The 13,161-nt window shown below is 37.9% G+C and overlaps 1 protein-coding gene across 1 annotated transcript; it reads left to right on the top strand.

Moving 5' to 3' along the window:
- Nucleotides 1-246: 246 nt before the first annotated feature.
- LOC104823748 (myosin-11) lies at nucleotides 247-12,653 on the top strand. The gene is made up of 39 exons (XM_010555453.1): nucleotides 247-780; nucleotides 1,656-2,200; nucleotides 2,355-2,483; nucleotides 2,583-2,726; nucleotides 2,817-2,962; nucleotides 3,044-3,200; nucleotides 3,339-3,397; nucleotides 3,510-3,669; nucleotides 3,762-3,911; nucleotides 4,015-4,151; nucleotides 4,224-4,370; nucleotides 4,464-4,565; nucleotides 4,652-4,709; nucleotides 4,805-4,906; nucleotides 4,994-5,031; nucleotides 5,138-5,264; nucleotides 5,358-5,528; nucleotides 5,752-5,883; nucleotides 5,984-6,093; nucleotides 6,192-6,252; nucleotides 6,367-6,544; nucleotides 6,699-6,904; nucleotides 7,011-7,130; nucleotides 7,541-7,639; nucleotides 7,741-7,962; nucleotides 8,066-8,205; nucleotides 8,369-8,480; nucleotides 8,574-8,621; nucleotides 8,755-9,009; nucleotides 9,104-9,259; nucleotides 9,445-9,651; nucleotides 9,758-9,901; nucleotides 10,141-10,211; nucleotides 10,305-10,404; nucleotides 10,480-10,536; nucleotides 10,613-10,669; nucleotides 10,782-10,862; nucleotides 10,969-11,051; nucleotides 11,231-12,653. Exons 2-39 carry the CDS (start codon nucleotides 2,198-2,200, stop codon nucleotides 11,352-11,354), a joined length of 4,593 nt encoding a protein of 1,530 aa, XP_010553755.1. The 5' UTR covers nucleotides 247-780; nucleotides 1,656-2,197; the 3' UTR covers nucleotides 11,355-12,653.
- Nucleotides 12,654-13,161: the final 508 nt, after the last annotated feature.

The raw sequence follows: 13,161 nt of genomic DNA on the forward strand, positions 1-13,161 counted from the left end.
ATTGTTTGGCGTTCAAGGACCGTGTCCATGTCTCATTTTAGACCTCCTCAACTGTCAAATATTCAAACCGCGGATTTTCTCTCTCCTCCAGTCAAATCTGCTATTTTATTTATCATTTACACATATTTACTGCAATTTTTTTATACTATGATTACTTACGCAAGCGCACATCACATGCATGCCCTATATATATATATATATATATATATACACACCCTTCGTTACATGCAAATTCATAATCTCCAATCCTTTTTTTTTATAAATCATAATCTCCAATCTTATTCAATACACACAAATCATAATCCGTAAACCGAAATAAACCCACGAAAGACAAACCCTTAAACCCTATTCCATTCGATTCATCATCATCATCTCATATAATCGCGATTTCGTTCGATTCGAATCATTTTATCAGATGGGTAGTCGCCGAAACTTACGTACAATTCATACAATCTCTCTTGTATTAGCCGTAATTCTTCTTCTATCGTCTGGTTTCTGGAAAACGGCGGCGGCGGCGAGGCCATTCGCCGGAGAAGAATTGAACATCCTTCAGTCTCTTCAGAGAGGTCCAGTGACGCCGTCGGGAGGTAACCCCTGCACCCATATTCCCGGCGGTCGTCGCGGCGGCCGCGGTCGGTGTATTTTGGCTGACGAAGTTGATTTTCCGGCGAATAACCACAGTGGTCATCCGCCGGAAACTTTTCCTGGGATGGTGGTGGAGTTTCAGGCGGCCAAAAACGTCACCGGGAGACAACGTCGGAAGAGTTCTTGATTCTTTTGGTAAAAAATATTTTTTTTTTGTAAAGACGTATTACGAGGTCAGGTCAAAAGGGCTTTTTTATTTTATTTTATGATATTTTAGTTTTTTAAAAGTTTTTATTTTTCTGGGTGCAAATAAACCCATTGGGATGTAAATGAAAGATATATCAGATTCTACGAATTCGTTCATTCATTAACCCTTTTGTCTTCATATACATACTCTAATGAATTCATGACATAAATTAATCAATTTTGAAAATTGCGAGTTTTCTTTGTTTTTGTATACATATTTCACAAACTTGAATATCTTACACATATTCAAATTTAGAAAGCAAATGATAATTTAAAGTAGAATATATATATATATATTTATATACACACACGCTAACATTATAATATTAAAATAATTGACTTGCATACATCATATCATTTATGGTTGTTGTAGTTTTTGATCAAACACATGTTCTTCAGGATTCTTGGTAGATGTTGAGAGTTTGTTCTTTTGTTACTTTCAATGTAAAAATTATTATTATTACTTGGAAAGAATATTTTTCGGGAAACATGAAATTGCAACTTATCTTTCGAATTCTATTTTGATGTCTATTAAAATAATAATGATCAGTTTTGGACTGACTCTATGGATTATAATGTGAAATTGACCATTGACTTTGATTGTAGATCGAGACATCAACCATGCACACTACGTTACTTTGTAAAAAAAAATTTAAATAATTAATAAATCATACGAAGAACCTGAAAAAATGTTTGGTCTAGCGTTTTCATATACTAAAACTACATTTTCTTAATTAAAAAAATAAATAAATCAAATTACTCTATTTTTAGAAGATGATTTAAAAAAGCAAAGCCCACACTCACACATACATACACATGTACAGAGGGGAGAGAAAGAGAGAGAGCACAGGAAGAAGACGACTCGGTTTGGGGCCACGAATTGGCGCGAAATTGAAGGGAAGAAGAACCAGTCAGAAGACATCTATGGAGAAGAACAATGTCACTCTCTCAGATTTTCATTCTTTTCCTCACATTCTTCTCATTCTCTCTCCCAGTTTTTCATTTTCTTCCTCTTTTTCGCTCTCGGTTTCGATTCCTGGCGATCGAATCCTCCATGTCATGGCTCAATTTCATCTTCCGGTGATCGGGTCCTTCTGCTTCTGTTTGGCCCGATTTCGCGTGAATGTTGTATGTTTGGGTTAAATTTCGATTTTGGTTGATTGGTTCTGTTGATTTTGATCTGGGTACTTTGAATCTGGATGGGTTTGTGAGGGGATATCCGAAATTTGAAGCTTTCTTGCGTAACAAGTCACTTTCCCAAATATATTGAGGTGAAATGTTCTTGAGGGCTAGGAATTTGTTAGTTTGAATTTATTGCGGCAGAGGAAAAGAGGTCTCAGCTGAGCTTCCGACTTGAAGCCTTAAAATGGTACGTAACATCCACTGTTAACTCTTTTAGATCTTTGGTATCCAGATTCACAGAATTTACAGCGGGTGGTTTCCATATTGGCTGTTCAAATCGTACTGCTCCTGCTAATCTTTGTCTGTAGCCTATCAACACTGTCATGCTTTGCACACTGCAGGGAACTCCAGTTAACATCATTGTAGGTTCTCATGTCTGGGTTGAAGACCCTGAGGTGTCTTGGATTGATGGGCAGGTCGAAAAGATTAATGGACCAGAAGTTGAGATCCAAACCACCAGTGGAAAGAAGGCCAGTCACTCACCATAGTCAAAAGAAATTTCAAAGTTCTATTCATTTTAAAAGTCTAAAATATCACGAAACTGATTTCCTGATTTGTTGCTAACATAGGTCACTGCAAAATTGTCGAAGATATACCCAAAAGATTTGGAGGCTCCTGCTGGTGGAGTTGATGACATGACAAAGCTGTCTTATTTGCATGAGCCAGGAGTTCTTCAGAACTTAAAAATCAGATATGAACTTAATGAGATCTATGTCAGTACTGAAATTTTCTTAGTTTTATGAAACTATACAATTGCCTCTCTTGACACCAATATAGTTTTCTGTTTGACATTGTCATGGCAGACTTACACTGGAAACATACTTATTGCGATTAATCCATTTCAACGACTCCCTCATATTTACGATGCTCATATGATGCAACAATACAAGGGAGCACCATTTGGGGAACTAAGTCCTCATGTTTTTGCAGTTGCTGATGTTGCATACAGGTAGCCTTAGTAATACATTACAAGTGTTTTGCTATGCAGTGATCTTCTTTTTCCAAGCTGATATGCCGTTTTTACATTCAGGGCAATGATAAACGAGGGAAAAAGCAATTCGATTCTGGTAAGTGGTGAGAGCGGAGCAGGAAAAACTGAGACCACTAAGATGCTTATGAGATACCTGGCATATCTGGGAGGTCGTGCTGTTACCGAAGGAAGGACAGTTGAACAACAAGTTCTCGAAGTATGTATGATATTTTGTCTGAGCATTCTCGGTCCTCCTTATATGTACACACATATGTGCATGTGTGTGTGGGTGTATGTTCTTGTTTATTTTCCTATTCGAGCTCATCACTAAGATGCCTTTAACATTTACTTTCAGTCAAATCCTGTCCTTGAAGCCTTTGGTAATGCCAAAACAGTCAGGAATAACAATTCCAGGTGAAACAAATTTTACACACTTCCACTATGTAATATCATGGGCATTGGAAGTTTTATGTGTCCTAACAAGTTTTACGGAATCTCACCTGAACGTTATATTGTTCTGCCACAGTCGCTTTGGTAAATTTGTTGAAATTCAGTTTGATAAGCAAGGAAGAATATCTGGAGCAGCTATAAGGACATATCTTCTTGAGCGATCTCGTGTTTGTCAAATTTCTGACCCTGAGCGCAACTACCACTGCTTTTATCTTCTTTGTGCTGCACCACAAGAGGTATCTTGGCCAGCATCTAATTTATGTGGGATGTTGGTTTCCAATCATCATACGGTACATGACTCTTGCCATAACTTAATGGAAATTGGCAGGAAGTTGAAAAATACAAGCTGGGACATCCAAAGACATTTCATTATCTGAATCAATCAAAATGCTATGAGCTCGTCGGTGTAAGCGATGCCCACGATTATCTTGCCACCAGGAGAGCAATGGATATCGTTGGGATTAGTGAGAAGGAACAGGTATTTTGGTGTAAGCAATTAGTCTTATAATGTAAATTCAAATTAATTTGTTTCAGTTTTGAATTTTGATGATGATGATGGTCTCTCTCTTATACCTCATCAGGAAGCAATTTTCAGGGTGGTAGCTGCAATTCTTCATATTGGTAATGTCGAGTTTACTAAGGGGAAGGAAGTGGATTCATCAGTTCCCAAGGATGACAAGGCGAAATTCCATCTTAAAACAGTGGCAGAACTTCTCATGTAAATGTTTTATCCTGAGATGAATTTGTATACGTCCAATGATTCGGGTACTAATCGGAAGCCTAATTTCAGGTGTGATGTACAGGCGCTTGAAGATGCATTATGTAAGCGTGTCATGATTACACCAGAGGAAGTTATCAAGAGAAGTCTTGATCCACAGAGTGCTGTAATCAGCAGAGATGGTCTAGCTAAGACAGTTTATTCACGATTGTTTGATTGGTAAGTGGGTGATTTAAGAGATGCTTTGCTGCTAGTATCATAACAGGAAGTGATATTTTACAGATTTGGTTAAGTATCTCTAGTGATGTGCAGGTTGGTAGACAAGATTAATAACTCGATTGGACAAGATGCTAATTCTAAATCTCTTATTGGAGTCCTTGATATTTACGGGTTCGAGAGCTTTAAGACTAACAGGTAACAATTTTGAAAGCGGCAATTTCAGAGAAATGTGATCAGTGTTGTTCTACTGTGCTTCCTCTGCTAATTACGTTTCAGTGCAGTTTTGAACAGTTCTGTATTAATTTTACTAACGAGAAGTTGCAGCAACATTTCAATCAGGTGATTGCTCTATTGTAGGGAAAACCTTTTTTAGACGTGTTTCATTCTTCAGAGATTTTCATTTACAAGTTTCTGTTACTTTTCTTTTTTTTCAGCACGTTTTCAAGATGGAACAGGAGGAGTACACGAAAGAAGCAATAGATTGGAGCTACATTGAGTTTGTGGATAACCAAGATGTTCTCGATCTGATAGAAAAGGTAATTTCTTAACATAACTACATTTTAGAGTCTTGAACTGTGGATTGACAAATAAAACAATAAGTCTGCAATGTTGTTCTTCTGCAGAAACCTGGTGGGATCGTTGCTCTCCTTGATGAAGCTTGGTAATATTATCATCCAATTCTTTCATGGAGAATTCTATACTTATAACATTCCAGGAGGTGATGTTGACTATGAAATTTCTGTAACCGATATTTTATGATTCTTCAGCATGTTTCCAAAGTCGACCCATGAAACATTTGCAAACAAACTTTATCAGACGTTCAAAGTCCACAAGCGGTTTATTAAGCCAAAACTCTCTCGTACAGATTTCACTATCTCCCATTATGCTGGAGAGGTATATTCTTTTTATTTTGAATAAATTAGGCTATTAAAAACAACACTGGGGACTATCACACAAGTTTATTAACGTTTGTGAATTTCGTTTCAGGTCCTTTATCAGTCTGATCTATTTTTGGACAAGAACAAGGACTATACAGTCCCAGAACATCAGGATTTGTTGAATGCTTCCCGTTGTCCTTTCGTGGCGGGCCTTTTCCCTCCACTCCCGGAAGAATCATCTAAATCTTCGAAGTTTTCATCGATTGGTTCTCGTTTTAAGGTAAATAGACTTATTTGGTGTAGGTTCAGATGTTGGAAATATCATCTCCAGCATTTTGTAGAAAGGAGCTATAACTACTAGAAAAAAATTGGTTGTGATGTATGTATTCGTATATTTTAAAGCCTTTTTAGAAGGACTGGAATAATTAGCCTGTACTCATTATGTGTAATGTTTTTATTGCGTGGTAATGCATGGAATAACATGTTGGAACTGGTTGATGCAGTTGCAACTCCAACAGTTGATGGAAACACTAAATTCTACAGAGCCTCATTATATCAGATGTGTGAAGCCCAACAATCTTCTAAAGCCTGCCATATTTGAGAATGTCAACGTCATGCAGCAACTTCGATGTGGTGTAAGTATAAATACGTAATCATCTTCTAGTAATGAGGCTGAAATGTTGAGCCATGCAAGCTCTTTTATGACTTATCCAGTGTTGGCTCTTGTCCTTGTAGGGTGTTTTAGAGGCAATCAGAATCAGTTGTGCGGGATTTCCCACTCGTAAACCTTTCTTTGAGTTCATAAACCGTTTTGGCCTTCTAGCTACCGAAGCTCTAGAAGGGAAGTAAGTAACTTTTTTTATTCTCTCTTTGCCATTCAACCTCTATGGTTATCTAAGAGATAACCTGACTATATACAATTTTCTGATTTGTCTCCACGCAGCTATGATGAGAAGGTCGCATGTAGAAAGATATTGGATAAGATGGGTCTCAAAGGATATCAGGTAACTATTTTGCAAGTGTCTTTCCTTCGTTGAGCCATCATACAACATTGTTGTGGTGATCGATCAAAGGCTAAACAATGCTTTCGAAATGTGGATTCCTGTTTGGTAATGCAGATTGGTAAAACCAAGGTGTTCTTGAGAGCTGGTCAAATGGCTGAGCTAGATGCCAGAAGAGCCGAAGTCCTTAACAGTGCTGCAAAAAAAATCCAGAGACGGATACGGACTCATCAGGCCCAAAAACGGTTCACTGCTTTGAGAGAGGCCACAATATCTATGCAAGCTATTTGCAGAGGTGAGCTGTCTGATTGATCTAATACTATCGCTATTCCCATCTTGTGTGGTGCTCTTGGTAACAAGTTAGAAGGGCATATATATTCATTGCGACGTATGCAATTTTCTGATCTGAAGTAGTTGATAAGTTGTTTTCTCTTTTGCTTACATTGCAGGAAGACTTTCCTGCAAAGTTTTTGAAAACTTGAGGAGACAAGCGGCTGCCGTGAAGATTCAGAAGAATGCTCGGAGATGTCATTCTAGAAAATCCTATAAGAAGCTCCATGAGGCTGCTCTTTTTGTGCAAATAGGTTTAAGAGCAATGGCTGCTCGTAAAGAATTTAGATTTAAGAAGCAAACAAAGGCTGCTACAATTATTCAGGTTCATATTCTCAAGAGAATTATACAAGCATTTCAGCATGTTGAAGTGTCAAATTAGCTTAGCTTTTCTACCATTTTGAATGTTTAATTTCTGTCTTCAATTGCAGGCTCAATATCGTTGTCACAGAGCAACCTTGTACTACAAGAAGCTACAGAGAGGAGTGATTGTGTCACAGACACGATGGAGAGGAAGACTGGCCAAGAGAGAACTTCGGAAGCTCAAAATGGTATCATTGGTCTTCTTAGTATTCACCATGTCTTGCTATAAATTTTCTCTATGCATCTTCCTATCATATATTTTGGTTATCATCTGAGACAGATTCACATATGCATCTTGAATTCTTAAACCTAATTTCTAGGAAACCCATACCAGGTGCTTAGAGTTGGGTAATTATGTATACGTAGGCTTAAAGATCTCTCTCTCTCTCTCTCTCTTTTCTTTTTTCTTTCTAATTTCCCAAAAATACTTCCAAAATCAGGATTCCAGTTCTAGTTAGCTCGAAGTTGAAACCAATAGAACGTTCTTTTGCTCTCATGTTTCAGTTTCGAAACCACCTAGTAAAGAAGGAGTTCTTAAGATCAATGCCGCTTTTCCTGCATGTGAATTTTACAGTTCAATATGTTCGTTATCTTGCAGGCTGCGAGGGAAACAGGTGCACTTAAAGAGGCGAAGGATATGCTTGAAAAGAAAGTAGAGGAACTCACATACCGTGTCCAGTTGGAGAAACGTTTGAGGGCAAGTACTTAAATCACATGGAATAATCATTTTATGGATGAAGTTTAGATTTTTGATAGGACATTTCTGAAGGACATGAATGGGTTTTATTATCTTTGCAGGTTGATTTGGAAGAAGAAAAGTCTCAGGAGATAATGAAAATACAGGGTTCCTTGGAGGAAATGCGGAAAAAGGTTGATGAAACAAATGCTCTGCTTGTTAAGGAACGGGAAGCTGCAAAGAAGGCCATTGAAGAAGCGCCTCCTGTTGTTAAAGAAACCCAAGTTTTAGTGGAGGATACCAAAAAGATTGAATCATTGACAGAAGAAGTAGAAGGTCTAAAGGTATTATATCTGCTATAAGCTGCAGCATCTTTTCGATCTGTTTCTTATTGTGTTGCAAGCATCGTTACATATGAGTTATAGGTCATAATTTATCTTTCAATAGGCTACCCTAGAAACTGAGAAACAACGAGCTGATGATGCAACGAAGAAATTTGATGAAGCTCAAGAGTCTCTTGAGGAAAGAAGGAAAAAGTTGGAAGAAACGGAGAAGAAACTCCAGCAATTCCAAGAATCATTGACGAGGCAAGAGCATCTCAAGCGAAAATTATTGTTGATTCCCTTCTCCTCTTCCCTGCTTATATAAAAGAATGTGGTTAACACCCGTCTCTGTATATTCTTGGGGAGTTAAGATTATGCTGCTAAATTTCTTATTTGAAAAGCTAAACCTTATCATTTATATGATCAGGCTAGAAGAAAAATGCACCAACTTGGAATCGGAGAATAAAGTACTACGGCAGCAGGCTTTGTCCATGGCACCAAATAAGTTCCTTTCGGGTCGATCCAGGTCAATTCTACAGGTAATCTGTGATACCGAAAATTCAGACTGAGCTTTGTATTCTTGCTTTTCTTTTTTGAAGTTCATAGCTTCTCATTTGTGTGTAAAATAACAGAGAGGTTCAGAGAGTGGTCATCTGGCAGTTGATGGAAGGCCTAGTATGGTAAGTACATTTCTCATCAATGTGCTTGTTTCTCTTAGAGAAATTTACATTGCTTTTTTCAAATTTAACTTAACTTGAGTTCATTAATTTTTTTTCTTTTCTGATTGGTGCGCATCATGTTAATTGATAATAGGATATGCATAGCAATGTGATGATTCATAAGGAGAACTCTGAAGTGGAGGATAAGCCACAGAAGACGTTAAACGAGAAGCAGCAAGAAAACCAGGAGTTGCTTATCCGTTGCATCGCTCAACACTTGGGTTTCCAGGGGAACCGACCTATTGCAGCGTGTATCATATACAAATGCCTTTTGCAATGGCGGTCATTTGAGGTTGAAAGAACTAGCGTCTTTGATCGGATTATTCAGACAATTGGCCATGCTATTGAGGTTTGGGTTTGAGCTTACTTTATATGATTAACTAATTCTCGATTACAAGGCTGCTGCGTTAGGGAATAATTTTGCAATGGTTTTTTTTTTTCAGACGCAAGACAATAATGAAGTACTCGCATATTGGTTATCTAATGCCTCAACTCTCCTCTTGCTCCTTCAACGCACACTAAAAGCTAGTGGTGCTGCTGGAATGGCTCCACAACGACGTCGCTCATCTTCTGCCACTCTCTTTGGGAGGATGACACAGGTATAAAGCTCAGAGTCTTTAAGATGATTGCCATTTTTTGTTTTACTTGTAAATTCTGTACATATATGCGCAAACATATAGACACAGACACACATGCGTGTATATGAAAAGAACTTAGTTTTATAGATTAGATATATCATCTTTTTTCGTTGATAAATCAAATCGAGGAATGTTTATTGCTCTAGAGCTTCCGGGGGACACCCCAAGGCATGAATCTTTCGATGATTAATGGTGGTGTGGGAGGTGGAGTGGATACCTTAAGGCAAGTTGAAGCCAAATACCCGGCATTGCTTTTCAAGCAGCAGCTCACAGCCTATGTAGAAAAGATATACGGTATGATTCGGGATAACTTGAAGAAAGAAATTTCTCCACTTCTTGGATTGTGCATTCAGGTAAAAGCTAACCTGTCATTATATCAGTCACGGACACAAGCGATGATATGCAGTTTTTGAATTTCCTCCCACCTGAAACATCAAATCTATTGGTAATGTGAAATAGGCACCAAGAACATCAAGGGCGAGTTTAGTGAAGGGAGCATCTCGTTCCGTTGGCAACACCGCAGCTCAGCAGGCATTGATTGCTCATTGGCAAGGAATTGTGAAGAGCCTTACAAACTTCCTCAATACACTGAAATCTAACCACGTCAGTTCCTATATATATATATATATATATATATTTATTTATTTATTCTTCAGTTTCCCTTTAAAACAATGTTTGAACTGAAGTTATTAATCATACCCAACATGAGCCACCATGAGCTTGAATCATTTGATAAAATTTGCCACCTCTTTCGCAGCTCATTTATTTAAATGCCATTTTATGCTCATGTTCTAATAAATGTGTCTTCTCATAATTTTCTTTCTTTGGCAATTATCTTTTAGGTCCCTCCATTCTTGGTTCGTAAGGTGTTCACACAAATATTCTCATTCATCAATGTTCAACTGTTCAACAGGTTTCTCTCATTCACTGGCGCTGTTTATTCATTTCCTCTCTCAAACATGTTGCTTCTTGTACTAATAATTCTTTTATTTTCTCGACTTTTCAGTCTCTTATTGAGAAGAGAGTGCTGTTCATTCAGCAACGGTGAATATGTCAAAGCAGGATTGGCTGAACTAGAACATTGGTGTTATAAGGCAACTGATGAGGTACCTTCTCTAGTTTTTCTCAATTTCTTTCCACTAAACAAAGCCACTGATGCAAGAGAAAACCTGCAATTGCAGTATGCGGGTTCTTCTTGGGATGAGCTGAAGCATATCAGACAGGCCATCGGGTTTCTGGTAAACTTTTGTTACTTGTCATAACCATGGAGGTGCAGGGAAGAATCCTTACATGAATATCTTCTTCTCAACTCAGGTTATACACCAAAAACCAAAGAAAACCCTCGACGAGATAAGTCATGATCTTTGTCCAGTAAGTGACTACTCTGCAGAATCTAGAAAAGGAAATTCTTTTAACATTATGAGCTATGCAACCAGACAACGCCCCCATTGTCAAATTCTCTGTTAAAATGAAATATTTGCAGGTGTTAAGCATACAGCAGTTATACAGAATCAGCACGATGTACTGGGATGATAAATACGGCACGCACAGCGTCTCCCCTGATGTAAGTTTGTATATGCATCACATTTAGTCTCCGTCCAACGTTCATAGCTTACATTATTACGAAAAGTTAAAACTTTCCTAACATGTTCGTATTTTTTCTACTATAGGTTATAGCAAATATGAGGGTGTTGATGACAGAAGATTCAAACAATGCTGTTAGCAACTCCTTCCTGTTGGATGATGATTCCAGGTATACACGATGAAGATTTGTTAAGAATATGAATTAAATCATCTGCAGTTTGGTTTTCAGCTTATGTGAGGAGCACGATTGAAAATTTATAGTTACAGTTGAGATCTAACCCTGAAAATTACACTGAAGCAGACACAAACTGAGAAGGGTTTGTCTCTTTTACTTGGTTGGTTTGGCAGCATTCCTTTCTCGGTCGATGATTTATCGAAATCGATGGAGCGGATGGACATCGCTGATATCGAGCCACCGCCTCTAATCCGAGAGAATTCAGGGTTTAGCTTTCTGTTGCCATGTGCAGATTGATCCTTTTGATGTTTTGCCGCAGCTCTTTTTCCGAGGCTCTTCTTGTACGGAGCATTGACTTCTGGTAGAGAAACTCCTGGGTTACTTGTTACACAAGAAAGAAGAAGATGTAGCATATGATTGCAAACAGGTTTACGTTACCACATCCTGTTGGTACCTGAACGGAAAAAACGAAAAGTCAACAGTGTATGCTTCCATTTCAAAGCATAAATAAATGGTATTGTTATTATGATTATATGATCCATAAAAGAAGCTGATACATGATGACCCTCAAAAGTATTACATAAACTCTTTTCCATTATTGTATAAAACTGAATAATCTGTACCCGAACCGAACCAAAGAATCAAATCCCGAAACTCCCACACCTTTATTTCTCTGAACAATTCAATTCTCATTGCATCACGGGTTGGCTCGGTTAAAACCGGTTAACCTAAAAACGACAAGTTCTTGCATTTTGGATTGAAAGACAGAAATTTGTTTTTATTCTACAAAAAGATGATGCATATTCAGGCTGACATTAAAAAAATAATACAGTTCAGATTTAATTATAGATAGTTTGCATTATTAATTTTTGAAACTGTTGCGTAAAGATGGAATTATTTCCAACCCATTTCTTTAAAATTTTCGTGAAAACCGATTAGACCGAACCCAAATCGTACAACCTCAATTGTTAGCCGAAATGCCCAACCTTTGGACTTCCCGTGAAATCCCTAAAACCTTAAACCCCAAATTTGTTCTCTCTCTCTCTTATCTCTCTCTGTGAATAATAAGAAGAAGAATAAAGAAGAGCGACTTGTTTCTACTTAAGACAAGGCCAGGGATTCGCTTCAGGTATGTCGCCTAATCGATCTCCCTTCTCTCTCTCTCTGTTTGAGCTTATAAATTAGCTTCAGGGTTTGGATGAATGGGCTCCTGAGATCAGCCTGTGCGTGTTTCCCTGTGGTTCTGTTACCGTCACATTGTGTGTGTATATCTTCCGACACCATGGGTGTGGCATTTTCTGGTTCCCAATAAAGCTTGTCTCTCCGATCGTTGATTTTCCGATGTAATTCCCCGTTCGCTTGGTCAGTTTCTGAATCCGATAGGGGTTTAGACTGTGGCAGTGGACACGTTTTGGAGTGTTTAATCTGTTAGGCATTCCCTTTGATTTTCTACTGATTTCTAAGTCAAGCAACTATAATTTTCTTATCACAGAAATCATTGCTAGTAAGGTTAAGAAATTTTGCTTTTTATCCTTTTTTTTTATTTTGATGATGTAACATTGTAGTCAAGTATTTAATGCGATTTGATTTGATTCACTAGATCCAAATAGTTTGTCCTCATATTTGTTGTGTAATTGAAGTACAAATTCTACTGAAAATAGTATGGAAGAGCTGAAACATATCTATATTGTCTGCTTTAGGAATTTTCATTCTGTTGGATCATATCCAGGTTATTTAAGGTTTTGAATCAGGTCTACTCCAGTGCTTTAATGGAAGAGTGCTTTCTGAGATCACGGACAAGCCCATCGGTAGGTTTCCTCACTAACTTGGCTTATCAGTTTCAGAGCTGTCTCTCGCCGAGTTTCACTTTAGTTGGTACAGGATTGATTTCTCAAATTCTGGATTTGAGTTTGAATTTCAATCATATCTTCAAGCCAGTGTATCACCCTTGCACCATCTTGTTCGTGTTATTGGCAGGAAAGATGCCGAACTGGTTGTTAGCGTTGTTGCAAACTGTTTTCCTTTTTTCATTCAGTTTCGTAAACTGCTACTCTTTTTAAATGTAGACATATTGCCAGCTTTTATGCTCTGTGGAAGGTTCTTG

The sequence above is a fragment of the Tarenaya hassleriana genome, unplaced genomic scaffold (genome assembly GCF_000463585.1).
Source record: "Tarenaya hassleriana unplaced genomic scaffold, ASM46358v1 Cleome4, whole genome shotgun sequence".
NCBI lineage: Eukaryota > Viridiplantae > Streptophyta > Magnoliopsida > Brassicales > Cleomaceae > Tarenaya > Tarenaya hassleriana.

What these genes read in the sequence shown, in the direction of transcription:
- LOC104823748 (XM_010555453.1), top strand. An exon ending in GTTGCTGATGTTGCATACAG is followed by an intron (nt 2,963 to 3,043) that starts GTAGCCTTAGTA and finishes TTTTACATTCAG; the next exon opens with GGCAATGATAAACGAGGGAA. An exon ending in ACAGTGGCAGAACTTCTCAT is followed by an intron (nt 4,152 to 4,223) that starts GTAAATGTTTTA and finishes GCCTAATTTCAG; the next exon opens with GTGTGATGTACAGGCGCTTG.